This window comes from Coregonus lavaretus (assembly GCF_964263955.1).
Source record: "Coregonus lavaretus genome assembly, chromosome: 6".
Classification (NCBI taxonomy): Eukaryota; Metazoa; Chordata; class Actinopteri; order Salmoniformes; family Salmonidae; genus Coregonus; species Coregonus lavaretus.
The window spans coordinates 6,826,618-6,844,516 of NC_139993.1; the positions used below are offsets into that span (position 1 = coordinate 6,826,618).

Below are 17,899 nucleotides of genomic sequence, written 5' to 3' on the forward strand. Positions count from 1 at the left end.
TATGATCGCTGTCCGATGCTGGGTGAAAAGCAAACTTTCAGAGACACAGGGACTCCACCTCTGTATGAGATATATTTATTTTCCACGCCCAGTTGGTGTAGGCGTCAATGCACTCAAGGGTGTGTGTGTGTGGGAAAACCTGAAAGACAAGAAACATACTCCCCACTAAATCAGTGCCCACGCACACAATGAGGGACTGCTCATGCACGCATACAATAACCTGAAGATGTGTACATTTCACAGTTGTAAACATCATATTGTCCCGTACCTCCTGTGCTTCACTGATCTAGGCTTATTGTACCTTTTGTTTGCACTACATGGCACTGATTCAATATCCGCAGCTAGAACACAAAGCTACTTGCCTTCCTCCATGTTCTTTATTACTGAAGCCATATTGCACTGTTTGTTGAATGGGGCCACGTCACATTAACGAAATAATTAATAATTATGTATCTTAACGACAGTGGTTGTGATTCACAACCACTGTCGTTAAGATACAGAATTAACCTATATCATTCATTCATTCATTCATTCATTCATCCATGCAAATTACTATAGCTACAGCCTTAGGCCAATCATTGTAATTTCGTAAATGAAGGATCTCTATAGCAAGACGAATAATTCACCCAAGTTTCGTCAAATATTATCTTCTTCAGTGCGGTCTGAGATATCGCGTGTGACTAAACGGACGGACGGACGGACACAGATCCACAGTCCCCTCCTTGATTTCATCTTGGGGAAAAACAATAGATCAAGAGATAGGGGATATTCGCTGGAAATATACCACCTGTATATATATATACATGCTTCATATTTTGTTGTTACCATATGCGACTCTTATTACCAAGTGTAGCCTAGTAAACTAATACTATGCCAAAGTTTGGCTATGATAACAAAACCTTTGATACAAAAAGGTTGGCCACACCTTATTTGCCTTTGGTCTGTACACGATAGCATTTATTCAAGTAGGCTACAAAACTGGCAAATGCAGGGAGGAAATACTGAGAAACAAGAATACACAGAGATGTTACTGAATAACCATGAGGAATTTCAGGAATTGAGTACAATTCAAACGCTTCTATTTAAAGTAAAATACATAAAGGCCTACTTAAAAAAGCGTAAAATGACTTCTTATAATATTTACAAAACATAACTAAAATGGATTAGTGCCATATACCTTTTCTTGGGAGTCGCAGGTGTAGCCTATATTTAATCACCATGAACGACCCTACGCGTGCGAGCAGCGCTCTTCCCGCCAATGACAGCAGATGGGCGAGGAGGACAACTAAACTGACTAATCGTACAAAGTTACTAATCAACCAATCAAAAAAGAAATAGTCTGGGTTATTACTGATGGACTATAGCCTAATAAAAGAACAAACAAAGACATTAAGCTATTTCCTGGTAACATTCCTAGGGCAATTGGGTTATTCCTTGTGAAATTAAATATTAAAAGGCTGGGCATTAATATGGACTTGGTCCCCCCTTTGTTGCTATAACAGCCTCCACTCTTCTGGGAAGGCTTTCCACTAGATGTTGGAACATTGCTGCAGGGACTTGCTTCCATTCAGCCACAAGAGCATTAGTGAGATCAGGCACTGATGTTGGGCGATTAGGCCTGGCTCGTGGTAGGCTTTCCAATTCATCCCAAAGGTGTTCAATGGGGTTGAGGTCAGGGCTCTGTGCAGGCCAGTCAAGTTCTTCCACACTGATCTCAACAAAGCATTTCTGTATGGACCTCGCTTTGTGCATGGAGGCATTGTCATGCTGGAACAGGAAAGGGCCTTCCCCAAACTGTTGCCACAAAGTTGGAAGCACATAATCGTCTAGAATGTCATTGTATGCTGTAGTGTTAAGATTTCCCTTAACTGGAACTAAGGGGCCTAGCCCGAACCATGAAAAACAGCCCCAGACCATTATTCTTCCTCCACCAAACTTTACAGTTGGCACTATGCATTTGGGCAGGTAGCGTTCTCCTGGCATCCGCCAAACCCAGATTCATCCTTCGGACTGCCAGATGGTAAAGAGGGATTCATCACTCCAGAGAACGCGTTTCCACTGCTCTGGAGTCCAATGGCGGCAAGCTTTACACCACTCCAGCCGATGCTTGGCATTGTGCACAGTGATTTTAGGCTTGTGTGCGGCTGCTCGGCCATGGAAACCCATTTCATGAAGCTCCCAACTAACAGTTCTTGTGCTGAAGTTGCTTCCAGAGGCAGTTCGGAAGTTGGTAGTGAGTGTTGCAACCGAGGACAGATTTTTACGTGCTACGCACATCAGCACTCGGCGGTCCCTTCTGTGAGCTTGTGGGGCCTACCATTTCACGGCTGAGCCGTTGTTTCTCCTAGACGTTTCCACTTCCGCTTCACACTTTACAATTACAGCAATTACAGTTGACCAGGGCAGCTCTAGCAGGGCAGAAATTTGACGAACTGATTTGTTGGAAAGGTGGCATCCTATGACGGTGCCACGTTGAAAGTCACTGAGCTCTTCAGTAAGGCCATTCTACTGCCAATGTTTGTCTATGGAGATGGTATGGCTGTGTGCTCGATGTTATACACCTGTCAGCAACAGGTGTGGCGTAAATAGCCAAATCCACTAATTTGAAGGGGTGTCTACATACTTTTGTATATATAGTGTATAAATGTTTAGCTCATGAGATGTCACATGGCAAATACATTTGAATAATGTGGAATCCTGGTTGCTATTTAAATATGACATTTGCAATGGTGTCAGAACTTAACTGGAAAATGTATCATTGAGATGACACATCGGTGGTTGCACCTCCAAAACCACATTCATTCCATTGAGTTACTTCCTTACTGCCTATGTAGGCTATTTACTTGGAGCAGCTTTGAATTATAGCCTGTGATATGAAAGGTATTTTTGAAAAGTAGCCTAGACACTGTGTGTGCAATACATGGGTGTAGTAGTCCAATGACCAATGGAACTAGGCTGTTGTTTTTGTGACAACCAACGAAACCATCAACAACAACCAGTTTTCTCAAGTTTAAGGTATGAGAAACAATATGAATCCACCCCACTGTGACTGATTTCTCAATCAACACTGACAGATGCCCATATATGAGACTGGCTAGACTGGTATATAGTCATTTGGTGTCACAGTGGAAAAGTGCAGAACATACCAACTACATATGAAAAATAAATAAATTGTAACTTCGGTATGTGTCCCTTCATCCATCAACACAGACACCAAGGCTGCTTTTACACAGGCAGCCAAATTCAGATATTTTTTCCCCCTAATTGGTCTTTTGACCAATCAGATCAGCTCTGAAAAAGATTGGTTGTGAAAAGATCTGATGGGATTGATCAACAGACCAATTAGAGGAAAAAAATATCTTAGTCTTATGGCTTGGGGGTAGAAGCTGTTGAGAAGTCTTTTGGACCTAGACTTGGCACTCCGGTACCGCTTGCCGTGCGGTAGCAGAGAGAACAGTCTATGACTAGGGTGGCTGGAGTCTTTGACAATTTTGAGGGCTTTCCTCTGACACCGCCTGGTATAGAGGTCCTGGATGGCAGGAAGCTTGGCCCCAGTGATGTACTGGGCCGTACGCACTACCCTCTGTAGTTGCCATACCAGGCGGTGATGCAACCAGTCAGGATGCTCTCGATGGTGCAGCTGTAGAATTTTTTGAGGATCTGAGGACCCATGCCAAATCTTTTCAGTCTCCTGAGGGGGAATAGGCTTTGTCGTGCCCTCTTCCTGTGCTTGTGTAGGTGTAATTCAGTGATTTGAAAGCAAATTCCTAGTAGGCATCCACTATATGCTTTCACCTATCATGTATCCTTAGATCAGAGCAGATGAGCGAGAGGATGCGATGAAAGGAAGCCTTTATAGACTATTGAGACGCATCATAGGAGGAAACATAACAGGTTAGTGGGTGGTCCACCAGCTGATCTTGATCTGTACCAACTGAAAGGCTGTGGCCTCACTGATGTGTAACCTGGCCTTCTCAACCTTACAATTCAATTCAATGTGTGTATTATAATAGCACCTAAACGGTCATGTAACAGGCAAACAAAGCCACTGGCAAAGCTACCTGAGCGCTCGAGGCCAAGCCTTTAAACAAAAGCTAAAGCTTCCTATAACAAAGGTTTCTATGACAGTAAGTACACAAACTACTCCTTGATCCGTCAGGGGGAATGTAATTAGTGACTGGCTTGGTTCCAGATCATTTTTCATGCAACATTAAGAGTTGGCTATACAGCACAAACAGATCTGATTTAGGACCAGTTCGGGGCTTCCCTTCCCTTGCTGGAGCCCCAAGCCGTGACAAAAGGCACTTCAGGAACGCATGAGATTAGTGTATAATCTGGTTATATAAATGGATTAGATGTCCAGAGGTGAATAGAGAATCAACTCCAAAGGGGCTTGGTGTTGATTCACAAAGAAAACCCTAAACCCTGGAGAGGGGACCATTTGGGACCACTTCCTGACTATGATGTCAGCGACTGCTTATTGGGTGGGGGAACCAGCCAATTGTGACTGACTATTATCTGATATTTGACTTTGATGGACAGAACCTTTAATTTATGATAAGTGAAGCTTAAGGGCATTGCATGATGTTGTTTCTCTGTTTGTTATTATGACATATGATTATTCACAGGCTGGCTTTAGTGATTCCATACTTAAGATTTAGCTAGTTTGTGGATATTAACTAAAGAAAGAATAGCAAATGTTGCTTTTATTGTTCATATATGTGTAGATGTGTATCTTCAGTTTATCCATGGACAATATTATTTTCACAGGCTGGCAGGATGTATCTGTGCATATATTAAATAAACTCTTCATTTTATCAACTGAAAATAAACTGAAACAAAATATTCTGAAAACCTAAATTGCCCAAACATGGCCAGGTGGAGAGCTTCCACCCCAAGTCCAGCTCCCTAACCCTAACAGCCAGAGTAACATAGAACACCATCGAGCAGTAATACCCTACAACTATGATGGATCTCTATCTCCCATCTACTCCGTGGGTAATCCTACGATGGTGGTTTTCAGTCATGTAATAGTCAGAGGGTCTCCTGACCAATTGGTGTCTGCAGGCGCGCGGCCAGGGCTAGGGAGATGCGTCGTAGCGCCCCCTGGTGCTGGGGGAACTCCTGCTGGACGCGGTGCAGGATGGTGGCCACAGTGTGCAGACGCTCCTCCTGCCGCCGCAACGCAGGCTCCAAGGCTTCGCCGGTGGACAGGGCGCTGTAGCGTCCCTCACGCACCGCTTGGAGCTGCTTGGCCCGGCCCTGGAGGGAGACCAGACGGGCCAGGTTCTAGAGGGAGGGAGAGAGAGGAGAGATGAAGGAGACGGGAGAGCTGGGGAGGGAGGAGAGAGAGAGAGAGAGAAAGGGAAGAGAGAGAGAAAGGGAGGATAGAGAGAGAGAGAAAGAACCAGACCTAGGAAGGAAAATAAGGATGGATAAGGGATTTAAAAAGACAAGACATGACATGAAAAGAGATATTCAAATAGCTATGCACAGTGAAAACCACTTCTCAACTATGGATACCAATAAATTGGGCAGGAATAATGTTGAGTGAATGGGTGAATGTGTCAACATCGCATACCCTCTCCTTGGTGTCCTGCAGACAGTGGAAGTCTGAGGTGAGGACAGTTCTGGCGCTGTGGAGCTCTCCCAGGTGCAGCTGTTTGTCCCTCAGACTGCTGCTCAGAATGGCCTGGCCCTGCTGCAGCTCCCTGAGTACCCCATCACACTCCTCCGCTTGCTGTTAGGGTGGGGAGACACACACAACATAGACACACATATTAAGCATATACGTACTGTACATACGCACACCCACCAACACACCAACCGACCCAGTTCTCACCGACTCACCCACCCGCCGACCCATCCACTTCCATACACCCACACCCCCCCACCTTCTGTGTGTCCAGTATTTTCCGGCGCAGGCCCTGCAGGATGCCGTGGAAGTCGGTGTGTGTGGGCTGCTTGCGGTTGGTGCGTGCCTGAGCCTCACTGCGCATCACGACAGTCTCCCTGCGAGCCACCACTCCCTCCATCTCCCTCAGTAGGCGCTCCTGCTGCTTCATCAGCTGACGGTAGCGCACCTGTAGGGACACACTCACATGGATACTTGATTCTTGCCTCCAGTACAGGGCATTGATTCATTACCCAGTAAAAGCATTGGAGGGGGTGAAACAGGTGTATGAGTGTGTGAGGTGTCCATCTATTTCACATTTAGTGCGCTAAGGAATCGAATCAAACTTTATTTGTATAGGCAGCAACACAATGTTGTAGTGTGCTATATGGGGACATAGTGTATCAGTCTGCAGTAGGAGCGACAAAGTAGTGCACTATGTGAAAAATGGTGTGATGTGAGATTTGCTCTTGGTTTCTCCAGTGTGTGTGATGTTACCTCCATGCGGTGGATCTCAGCCCTCATGGTGCGGACGTCTCCCCGGCCCACCTCAGAGTCCACAGCCGACCTGGTCTCTCTCACTAGCTGGGTCTTCTTCTCCCACAGCATGATCTGACGCCTGAAACCCACACACAAATAAACATGGGTGAAATAAACAAACACACACACACATAACACAAACATGTGAAACACACACGCACGTACACTCGAATGAGGTACAAGATACAGACTGACAGATAGACAGAGGCTCATGTTTCTAAACCGACTACTTGCTACTGTTTGACTCACTCTGACTCCACCAGACTGTTGAACAGCCTGTCCTTCTCCTCCTGGATCCTCTCTAGCTTCATCTGCATCTCAATGGAGTCTCTCTCTGCCTCCTACACACACAACATTACAGAAATACACTGTTATACATGAAGTACAATGGTGTGGAGGCATTTCTATATCTATATGTCATATTTAAGTCTATATACAGTATGTCTAGCATACTGCCCTTCAATTTGGTCAAAAGTATTTGATCTGTTGTAATGGCTAGGTATTATCTGATTAATGTGGTATTTAGTTTCCGGACACAAGAACAAGCCTGTTGATCAGAAATTGCTGTCTGTCTAGACAGAAAAATACTTTTGTAGTTAAAAAAATTACTTAGTTAGTATACTAGGCAGTGGTTTAGGACTGAAACATACATATTAGTATTTGTATGTGTACGTATTTGACTGAGGGACTGATTAACACCAGAAACACCCCCCACCATGAACACCCTCCACCCTGAAAGTATTCTGGTTACAGGAGAAGGAGAAATGTACTAGATGGTAGCTGTCCTTGCCATGATTATTGTATGCGCATAATTTGCAAAATGTTATTTTATTCTGTAGTGTCTTGTAAGCCCATGTGGGCTGGGCACCGGTAGGTGTATGACACTTTAATAAATCATATCTATCTCTATATCCACTGAGCGTGTGTTGTAGTCATGGTGTGGATGGAGAGTTGTGTCCGTAGTGTGAGCAGCGCGGTGCTCTGGGCCGTTTCTCCTGGGTCAGTGTGTGTTTACATACTCTCGGTGCGGACTTTCCTCTGCTGTAGGATGGTGAATTGGGTCTGCAGTGTGAGCAGGGCGGCGCTCCGGGCCTGTTTCTCTTGGGTCAGTCTCACTAGTTCCCCCTGCTGCCGCAGCCAGAGCTGCTGCTGCCCCTTGATCTCTCCTCCCACCCCCTCCAGCTGCTTGGTCAGAGTACTGGCCCGGATCTCCAACGGGCCCAGGTCCTCGTGCTGTTGACGTAAGTAGGGATGTGATCAAGACAACATAGATAATCAGGAACCTTTTGAAACGTTTCAAATCGATACTAGCTCCAGTCTTATTGTAGAGGATGGTGCTCTCATAGACATAGAATATCATTTTAGTTCTGTAGGTGGTATCTATTTTAGATTCAGTACCTTCAGTCCTTTATTCTTAGACAGAACTTACACTGGTCAGTGCTCGGTTGTAAGTTAACTCTCACCCCAGTGCTGGCGATGAGCTGCTCGATCTTCTTGTTGTAAACGTTGATGGTGGCCTGCTTGCGCTCGATGACGGTGACACGCTTGGTGATCCTGGCCTCGCTGGCGCTGAGCAGTTGGTTGCGGCGGCTCATCTCCGTCTCCAGCGAGGCGAGGGTGCGAGCCAGACCCTCCAGACGCAGGGTGACGTTACTTCTCTCCAGCGTCACCGCCGCCATTTCGTTCTCTAGGCAGGACAGCTGGGCCTCCTGGTATGGTGAAGAGAGAGGGAGAGACACAGAGTGGTTTGAACACAGAGATACATTGCACTAACAAAGTTTCATATGTAGCATTGTGGTTGGTGTGGTTATCAATTTACCCTTTCATTTTCTTTGTCTACACAGGTTATTGAAAAACTAGCTATACCAATGTTCATCTTAAATAACAACCAGATTAAACTCCTTCTGTACTGTAATTCTACAAAGTCTCCCATTCCTAACACATCTCCACAATATTATTGACAATACACAGCAAATTTTTTTTGTAATGGTATGAATTACTTGAAAACTCCCAAAATAAACTTGATGGGAAAAAAAGTTACGTGAGCCCCAAATACGACGATCAACGCTCACCTTCTCCCTCTTGTGGGCAGCCATCTTGTCGGTGAGGCGTCGGGAGTACTTGGTGGCCTTGTCGTGGGTGAGATGCTCCTGCATCTTGGACATGATGCGGTCCTCCAGCTCGATGCGCCGCACCCACTCCTTCTCCGTCTGCTTCCTCAGGGAGGACACCTCCATCTGGCGCACCCCACACTCCTGGAGAGAGGGAGGAGAGAGGGGAGGGGGGAGAAGAGAGATGGGGAGATGGGAGGGAGCGGGACAGGGGTTAGAAGTGTTTCATCGTACTATCATACACTTACATGAGTCACGACAACAACAATACAACATTCCAGTCACTTCATATTGAGCAGATAATGCATTCAGAGGAGCCTGCATAGGGAAAGAACAAAATATACACCAAGAAAAACCACAATGGAAGCAAGTCTTTTGACCTCATTGTGTTTATCCTCAATGATTCATTTCAATGTGGGTATTGTTGATTCCACTTGGCTAAAGCAACCTATACGCATTCAAATGTGTCAAATAAAACCAATTCATTCATTCACTCACTGTGTTGACGCGTTGCAGTGTCTGCTCGGTCTCCTGCAGTGTCCTCATGTAGATGCTGTACTGGGCCTTCAGCGCCTCCTGCTGGCTGTGGCTCTGGGAGATCAGCTTCTTGGAGGTGGCGCTGTCCAGCTGGGTCCTGTTCAGTAGTACTGTCAGCAGCTCATTACGCTCCTCCTCCCGCGTGATGGACTTCTTGAAGCCCTCGATCTCGGTGTCTAAAGAGCGGACCTGGTGGGTGGCCGTGCTGGATGGAGGGAAGGAGGGAGGGAGGGAGGGATCGAGGGAGGGGGAGATTGATAGACGTGTACATGGTGGCATCCCACAGGTGTACAGCATGTCCAGTCTCAAGGAGAAAGTTTGACCAGAGCAGACCAGCAGCACTGATGCACAGCAAATACAAATTGTATTGTAAATAGACATTGGACACTGGCCAATGGACATCTTGCCAAAAGTAGTGCATTATATATGGAATATGGTTTCCATTTCAAGTCTATCCAGTGTGTATTCTCTGCCACCGTAGAGCGTCTAGCATGGCAGTGTAGGCCTCGTCTCGTCATGCCCACCAGGCTGCTGTTCTACACTGTGTGGTGAGGTGTGTGTGTGTCACAGGTGGCTGGTGGCATCTTAATAGGGGAGGACGGGCTCATAGTAATGGCTGGAACGGTATAAATGGAATGGTAACCAACACATCAAACACATGGTTCCCATGTGTTTGATACCATTCCATTCACTCCATTCCAGCCATTACAGTTTTTTCTGATTGGTTAAGCACATTTTTTGTAACTAATTGGCTATTTTTGCAAAACTCTACACACAAATAAGAAAACCTTTCACCCAATTATCAAAACATTGTAGTTCTCTTGCAAAAGCGAACACAGCTAGATTAACTCTTCACACCTTCTTAAAAATGGTGTTTTATATCAAACAGTAAACACAAGCCATCATCTACTAAGCACACAATGTGCCAACTACACACTGATGGTATGAATACAAAACACATCTGGCTTTTGCTTTCTCTGTGTACAGATGTCAATTTGAGGTCATACTTTTGTCATAGTGTCATGTAAACATACAAGGATCCAAACTTCAAGTATTGGTGTTTATTCACACTCATCAAAACCAAGACAAAGTCAGAACACAAAATAGTAATTTCACAAAAAAAAGAAAAACAATCAGCCTACATCATGTCGTCTTTCTGGGTCCGGCCACAAAATGTCGTCCACATCGCATGCGATATCCTCCAGTCCAAGGCACCGGGGAAAATATCTCCTTGAATGCCGTATCCAGGCCTGACATGATGCCTGGTCAATATCTCCACATGCCTCCTCCATTGCCTGTAAAAGGGCTACCTGTTGATGAGGATGACGGTCGTACACTTTCCAGCGCCAGGCAGAGAAGAACTCCTCGATGGGATTTAAGAATGGAGAGTATGGAGGGAGGTTGAGTGCCATGAAGAATGGGTGGTCTGTAAACCAGTTGCGGACCAAAGCAGCCCTATGGAAACTAACATTGTCCCATATGATGACATATCGGGTATGCTCTGGTCTCTGAACAGTGAGATGTCATGTAAGGTGTCCAGGAATGCAATAATGTGTGCAGTGTTGTATGGGCCTAAGGTTGCATGATGGTGAACAACACCATTTTGGCTTATAGCTGCACACATGGTTATGTTACCACCACGTTGTCCTGGGACATTGATGATGGCACGGTGTCCAATAATGTTCCTGCCACGTCTCCTGGTTTTACTGAGGTTAAAACCGGCCTCATCTACAAAAAGTAGCTCATGTCCCATGGCATCTGCTTCTAGTTCCATCACTCTCTGGACAAGACAAAACAAATGCAACACATCAGGCCCATGCACAGCACTACAGTATGCACTTCCAAATTCAGAACCAATGACACTATAGCTTACCTGCACATAGTCATATCGCAGTTGCTTTACACGTTCTGTGTTTCTCTCGAAAGGAACTCTGTAAATTTGCTTCATTCTTATTCTGTGGCGCGCAAGTACACGACTTAGTGTAGAAATACTTACACTGTGTATATTTTGAAAGATGGTGTCATTATCAATTATGCGCTGCTGTATTTCGCGCAGTCTTATTGCATTATTGGCAATCACCATGTTCACTATATGGGTCTCTTGCTCTGGAGTGAACATTCTTCCTCTGCCCCCAACATCTGGACGTCTAGCAATTCTGTAAAGTAACAATTTCAGTATTTTTGCATGTATGGTACTGTTGTGTTTCTCATTAGAGTATGGCAGTGCTACAAAGTAGTTACCGATTCTCATTTCGAAATGTCCTAATGATACTTGCCACAGTGTAGCGGCTCAAATTAGGCTGAACCCGTTGGCCAGCTTCCCTCAGGGTCATCCCATGGTTGATGACATGGTCCACTATTGTAGCTCTGATGTCATCAGTTATTCTATTTCTTACTCTTCTTACCCTTCCTCTTTCCCCTCCTCGTCCTCTTCTTGCTCCTCCTTGTCCTCTTCCTCTAACCCTCTCGCTTCTTCAACTCCACGTCCTCTTCCTCCAACTTCTTCAACTCCACGTCCTCTCCCTCGGCCTCCTCGGCCTCCTCTGATTCTCACTCTTCTCCCTCTTACTGCTCCTTCCATTGTACTCCACACAGACAGCTTACCTGTGGCTTATTTATAGTGCTTAGGCTGATTGCAAAGTGAACTAATTATCTACAACACTTTTCACATGTGCAAGTGTGCCAGACAGTTGGCAAAATAGTGTTAATGATAGCCATACATGTGTATAATTTTGCTAGGAGTGTGTTGGAAATTTGGTAATTGAGTGTAAGCAGTGAGTTGTGTTTAAAGTTCTGCAAAAAGAGTGTTGTGGAGTGAATTGTGCCTACAGTTTTGCAAAGTGTGTGTTACAAAATTGTAAACTGAGTGCAAAGCAGTGTTTGTGCTTTTAGTTTTGCAAACTCAGTGAGTGGTTTTGCTATACGTATTAATAGTTTTAGAAATTGTGCTACAAGAATCACGATTAGCGCTTAAGCATTCAGAAAAAACTGTAATATGAGCCGTCCTCCCCTCAGCAGCCTCCTGTGGTGTGTCGACTCTACACAGTGCTAGAAGTTTAAGTGTCCTCACCGTAGAGCGTCCAGCATGGCGGTGTAGGCGTCGTCTCGTCTCCTCATGCCCACCAGGCTGCTGTTCCACTGCTGCAGCAGTTGCTTCCTCTCCATCACCAAAGAGTCCATCTCCATCTGGGCCTGCATCGAGAGACTTCACACCATTCACCACCATTCCCCATTCCTTCTGTGTGTACAGCTTTTGACTCAGCCTAAGCAGTAACACATTTATGATTAAAACATTAGTTGAATCAGGTGTGCTACTGCTTGGCTGGAGCAAAAGCCTGCACCCACCCTGGAGTGGACAGTAGTGTACCTCAGAGAGGGCCTCCTTGGCTGCCTGGGTCTCCTCAGACTGGGCGATGGTCTGGACTTCATACAGAGCTATCTGCTCCGTCAGCCGGTCCATGTGTTTGGTCAACCGCTCCACATACAAGTCCTGAGATAGAGGGGGGGAGGTAGAGAGAGATAGGGGTGGTAGAGAGAAAGAGAGAGAGGGGGGTAGGGAGAGAGAGGGGTGGAAGAGAGAGAGGGGTGGAAGAGAGAGAGCGAGAGAGGGGGGTAGGGATGGTAGAAAGAGAGGGATGGAAGAGAGAAAGAGAGAGAGGGGGGTAGGGAGAGAGAGGGGTGGTAGAGAGAGAGGGGTGGAAGAGAGAGAGCGAGAGAGGGGTAGAGAGAGAGAGAGGGTCATATTAGCAATCACCTGTAATACACTGCCTGAGAAGACACAGCCAAAGAAATAAGAATAATTCGAAATTCTATTTCTAGACCCTTAGCAACTGGTCCAGGTCCAGTTTTGCGATTTGGCTCAGAATGGTTAACATTAGATATAACATGCCATTCGGCTGATCTTGAATCAGTTGTAAAAGAAGGAAGGTGTGTGTCCTGACCTGTTTGTGTTTCTGCTCCTCTGCCTGGGTCTTCTCGGAGTGGGCCTTGCGCGAGGCGTTTTTCATGGCTGTGATGTCAGAGTGCAGGTCGGCGTTAACCTCCTGGATGTAGAACAGACGCAGTGCCAGGTTCTCTACCTCATTCTGCAGCTGGGACACTGAGGGAGGAGGTGATAGACGTAGTTAGGGACAGGAGTTTTTCCTGACTATGTCACCTGACCAGGAAAACCTTTAGGTGATAGTTATGGGCTATTATAACTAGGCTAGGGTCCTGATTTTTTCCTTGATTAGGTTAAGAAAAAGTCCTGGCCCAAGCCGTAGTACAGATATAGGATCTTAATTTGACCTATATTGTCACAGCAAAATAATCCTGCAGCAACAGGATTTTAACGTTTAGTCCATAATGTTGCTTGATCGGTGGTTAAGCTATTAGCTGGCCAAAACTAGGCTACATGAAAAGTGTAATACTGTTGGTGTTAGTGTAGGTTTTCAGTGAATTTATGTAAATTACAAAGCTCATTGCATTTCCTGTGGTGCACGAAAATTCTCAGCAACAAAAGAGTGATCAAATTAAGATCCTACATTTGTAACACAGGGACAACAGCCTATGTTCACAGAAACTTGTGCTTATGACTGTTGATGATTCAATGTGTCTATGTTTCTTGAACAGTTGGATAGTATCTATACAATCCTAGTATATCTGTCCCTATCAAGTCAGTGAGTGCTATCACCGCAGAATTTAAAAGAAGGCAGACTAACTGTATATCTCTATGGGTCTCACCGTGTGACCTCTGCTTGCCGGCCTGGCTGGCTGTGGTGCGGTACTGGCTTCGGACCCCTTCCAGCTGATCCTGGGCCTGTCTGCGCTGGGCGGCTGCCTGTGTGTTGGTCTCGTGACGGTCCTCCAGACAGGCCTGGAGTCTGGCCAGCTCCTGCTGTATGCCGTACAGCTCCACGCCCAGCTCCTCTCGGTGGTCGCTCTCAGACCTCTCTATTGCCATCTAGGGAGATGGGTGGAGGAGTAGAGGGAAAGAAAGCATAGGTTGGGGTCAGAATTGCATAGGACAAATGCATTAGAAATGCACTGCAAGGCCTGTGGATGTTTTTTTAATGTTATAACAATAGTGATTAATCCTTGTAAATCAATTGTTGTTGCTTATAGATCATTTCTAGTTGCAGATTAGTTTATTCTGTGTTTTGAAATGAAAGCACAGGGTCATGTTTCGAGATTGAGCCAAAACAAGTCATTGGCGCCCTCTCCTGGGAAAAGAGTGCCTTCAAAAAGGGGACCCATAAACGGTATGAGTCATCCTGCATGTATACAGTAACGTGGATGTCCATGTTGATTTGATTGTAAACCATTGTAAAGGATGAAGAGTCTTTGCTTCAGAAGAAGAGACCTACTGCACCTTCTCTCTCAGCTCCAAGTTGAGTCTCTCCAGTTGCTTATGGAGGTGGCTCTTCAGTGCAGTCTGGAACCTTTTCATCAGTGGCTGCAGGCAGATTGGAAAAACCATACTAAGACGTTCATCTGATGAGCATAACAGGGTTTAAACCTTAAGGTATTTAAAACAATGTTAGCAGTGATGTTAAGCAGGAAAACTGCTTACGTGTTCAGGGTCCAGTACAATTAGCTCATCTCCATCGTCGTCTTCCTCCGCCCTGCGTAACTCGTCCCCACCGCTGTCAGAGAGGGGGACTGAGAAGTGCAATGAGGGGTGAGGAGGCAAGGGCATCGTTCCGTTATCTGGAACCCAAAAAACAATGTTTCATGATCAATCCTCAACAGGTACCGTGCTTGACAAGTCACAGCGCTCAACTCAATTTCAAAGGTGATAGAAATCAGTTACATTTTCCCCACCATTGTTCTATCCCTCCCTCTTATTGAAACCCTGCTGACCTGAGTTGCTGGCTGCGCCGGTACCATTGTCTCCTGACTGGGACACTGGGTCATCAGCCCCCGCCTCAGCCTGCTCTCTGTCTGACTGCTCTGCTGATCCACCCTGCATGGAGGATAGACAGGAGGACACTCAGGAAGTCACTTTTTGATCCATAGAGATGTATAATATAATACTTATAATAAAGTGTTATATTTAATTCTGTGCATTGACCATTGCCTAAATCATGTCTAAATCGTATTTTGGAAATAATGTCATGATTTTCAATGTTTAAAAATAAAATGCCAATGATACAATATCATGAGACTCACAAATCCTAACTTGAGAAACGTGTGAAAAGACGTATCCTGTACTGTAGAGCAGTGTCTTTCCCAAACCTCATGCACAGGTAGCGCAGTAACCCCAGAGTCCTCTGCTGCCTCGTCAGCATCACCTGGCTGTTCATCGTCCTTCTCCTCCTCCTGTGGCGGGGTTCCCCTCCTCTCCTCTTCCCCTCCTCCCTCACTTCCTCCACCCTCCATTGGACGCGGTGGGGACCAAGATGGTTGACTCTGTCAGCACTAAAAGAAGGTTGCCTTTGTGACACCCAAGTCACAACAACATTGGATTGCATTGCAGTCATGTAGACAGGTAGCCTAGTGGTTAAGCGCTTTGGTGCCAGTAACTGAAAGGTTGCTTGTTTGAATCCCCCAGCTGACTAGGTGAAAAATCAGTTGATGTGCCCTTGAGCAAGGCACTTAACCCTATTTGCTCTGGATAAGAGTGTCTGCTAAATGACGTCAGTGTCACCTGCTCTTTTCCTTACCTGCTTCTTGAGTTATTAAGGAGTTGTCTCTTCAGAACTGAAAGAAAGGTCAGAGAATGAAAATATTGTATTGAAGCAATATTGCAAATGTAAAAGTTGGCTGAGAAAGCCTTCTGTCATCACCTGGGAAGACATGACAGAGTAGACACAAATATTTCAATGTTCACTAACGTTATGAAGTTGAAGACATAATCATTCAGTAGGCCCTCATACATTTGCTTCAAAATGAAATAAGATAGGTACCTATGATGGCTATGCCTATGGGCATAATGTTTCTCATGGCATGCTGCTATCCACTTGTCTTGAAATTAGCGTGCTTATTCGTTAATATGCTATTATCGCTAGCTAGAAAAGCTATTATCGCTAGCTAGCTGTCAAATGTAAAATTTGCTAACAGCTTAAAATACCAATGTTTTAAATGTTCTCGAATGCCTAAGTTACTAAACCTTACGGTTGCTTTATCACCTCTTCAGCAACATCAAATAATCCTGTAGCTAGTAGTACGAAATTGAATTTTGCAAACTAAAAACAGCTACAGACTCACCTCCATTTGTCAGCCAGTCAGGCGTTGCTAGGAAACGATAAACTTCGGTGAAAGATAAGGGGGTAGAGCTTAGTCATTGTATAGAGCCGCCCCTAATGAATATTCATGTTTATTTAAATTTGTGGACTATTCAAGCTTTGCAGTACATGGATTTTCAGAGATGAATGAATTTGAACTTTTTAAATATTGATGCATGGCATGTGAGTGTGGCAGTTAAAATAACTTCAGTATAAGACAAAAAATAGGTTCATTAAAAAAATCTTTATTTCAATCAAGAGCGAATAATTACAAAGCAAGCTGATCTTTTTAAATAATTTGTACCACAATACCATTGCAATTCATAAACGTACAAAATCGATAACAGAAAAGAACAAGGCCTGCTAAATCAACATTTGTAAAAATAAAAAGGCATTACTAACTGTAGGCCCCGTGTAGCTCAGTCGGTAGAGCATGGTGTTTGCAACGCCAGGGTTGTGGGTTCGTTTCCCACGGGGGGCCAGTATATATTTTTAAAAAATGTATGCACTAACTGTAAGTCGCTCTGGATAAGAGCGTCTGCTAAATGACTAAAATGTAAAAATTTTGAGAACTTCCTTTAGGGACACCTTGGCTCTCCCAACTAAGAGACATGTTCCAGACAAGCAGTTGACATGGATGAGGCTCAACAAATATGGCCTTAAAAATCTAAACAATCCATCTATTTCCAGAATCATCAACTCTTATTATATAAATCTGATGTGATATTGATGTCCTCATTCTGTCATTGTACATTGTACTTCAGAAAAACAGACAAAGCTTTACAAAACATTATAATTCCATCCTGGGACTAGGCCTACATTCCGGTCTATAATTATTGGCACCCTTGATAAAAATTAGAAAAAATACTGTATAAAATAAATAATACAATACTGAGCTATATTGTATACTCCAAAACAATTTTGTTTGACAAGTATTTTTTAAATAAAAAAGATAAGGGTCAAAATTATTGGCACCCCTGTTTTCAATAGTCTTAGCACCCTCCCTTTAACCTTAACAAGGATCTGGAAAGATTCTGTATGGATGAATGGTCCAAGAACCCTCTCACTGTGTTCTGCAATCTTTTATTTTCTTTAAAGGCTCAGTGTCGTTATCCTCACAAAGGTACGGTGCTGGAGTACTGAAAACAGGGGTGGCAATAACTTTGACACCTATCTTTTTGAGAATTGTTTTATGACTTTTTAAACTAAATCCCTTTCTCTGAGCAATTGTGTGAATATACAATAATAGGATTTAACAAAAAAATGGCATGCAATATCGCGCTGTATTTGTATAATTTATGTTAGTATTTTTTGCTCATCTTTATTAAGGGTTCCAATAATAATATTACCAACTGAATAATCGTTAAAAACTAAACTAATTAGAAGTAGTAGGAAAGTGAAAACAAGATATTCCTTCATCAATGACATTCTACAATAGTGCTTTAGTGTCCTGACAAATAAAAGGAACGAATGGCAACACAAATAGGAATTCATGTAAATAAATCCAATGCTAATACTGTGCATTTAAAACTTAACTGCAAAATTAAGAAAACATAACAGTACAGTATAGAAGGTGATTCAGACTTAAATAGTGATGATTTTTGAGACTACAA

The 17,899-nt window shown here is 44.3% G+C and overlaps 1 protein-coding gene across 1 annotated transcript; it reads right to left on the bottom strand.

Moving 5' to 3' along the window:
- Positions 1-4,985: 4,985 nt before the first annotated feature.
- Positions 4,986-15,441, bottom strand: LOC311130355 (coiled-coil domain-containing protein 40-like; the record flags this gene model as incomplete). The annotated part of the gene is made up of 18 exons (XM_084163080.1): positions 4,986-5,289; positions 5,582-5,740; positions 5,895-6,083; positions 6,392-6,512; positions 6,683-6,774; positions 7,149-7,165; positions 7,453-7,666; positions 7,897-8,142; positions 8,506-8,688; positions 9,043-9,286; positions 12,152-12,273; positions 12,449-12,571; positions 13,023-13,180; positions 13,804-14,023; positions 14,432-14,515; positions 14,633-14,769; positions 14,923-15,025; positions 15,298-15,441. 18 exons carry the CDS (start codon positions 15,439-15,441, stop codon positions 5,035-5,037), a joined length of 2,811 nt encoding a protein of 936 aa, XP_084019206.1. The 3' UTR covers positions 4,986-5,034.
- Positions 15,442-17,899: the final 2,458 nt, after the last annotated feature.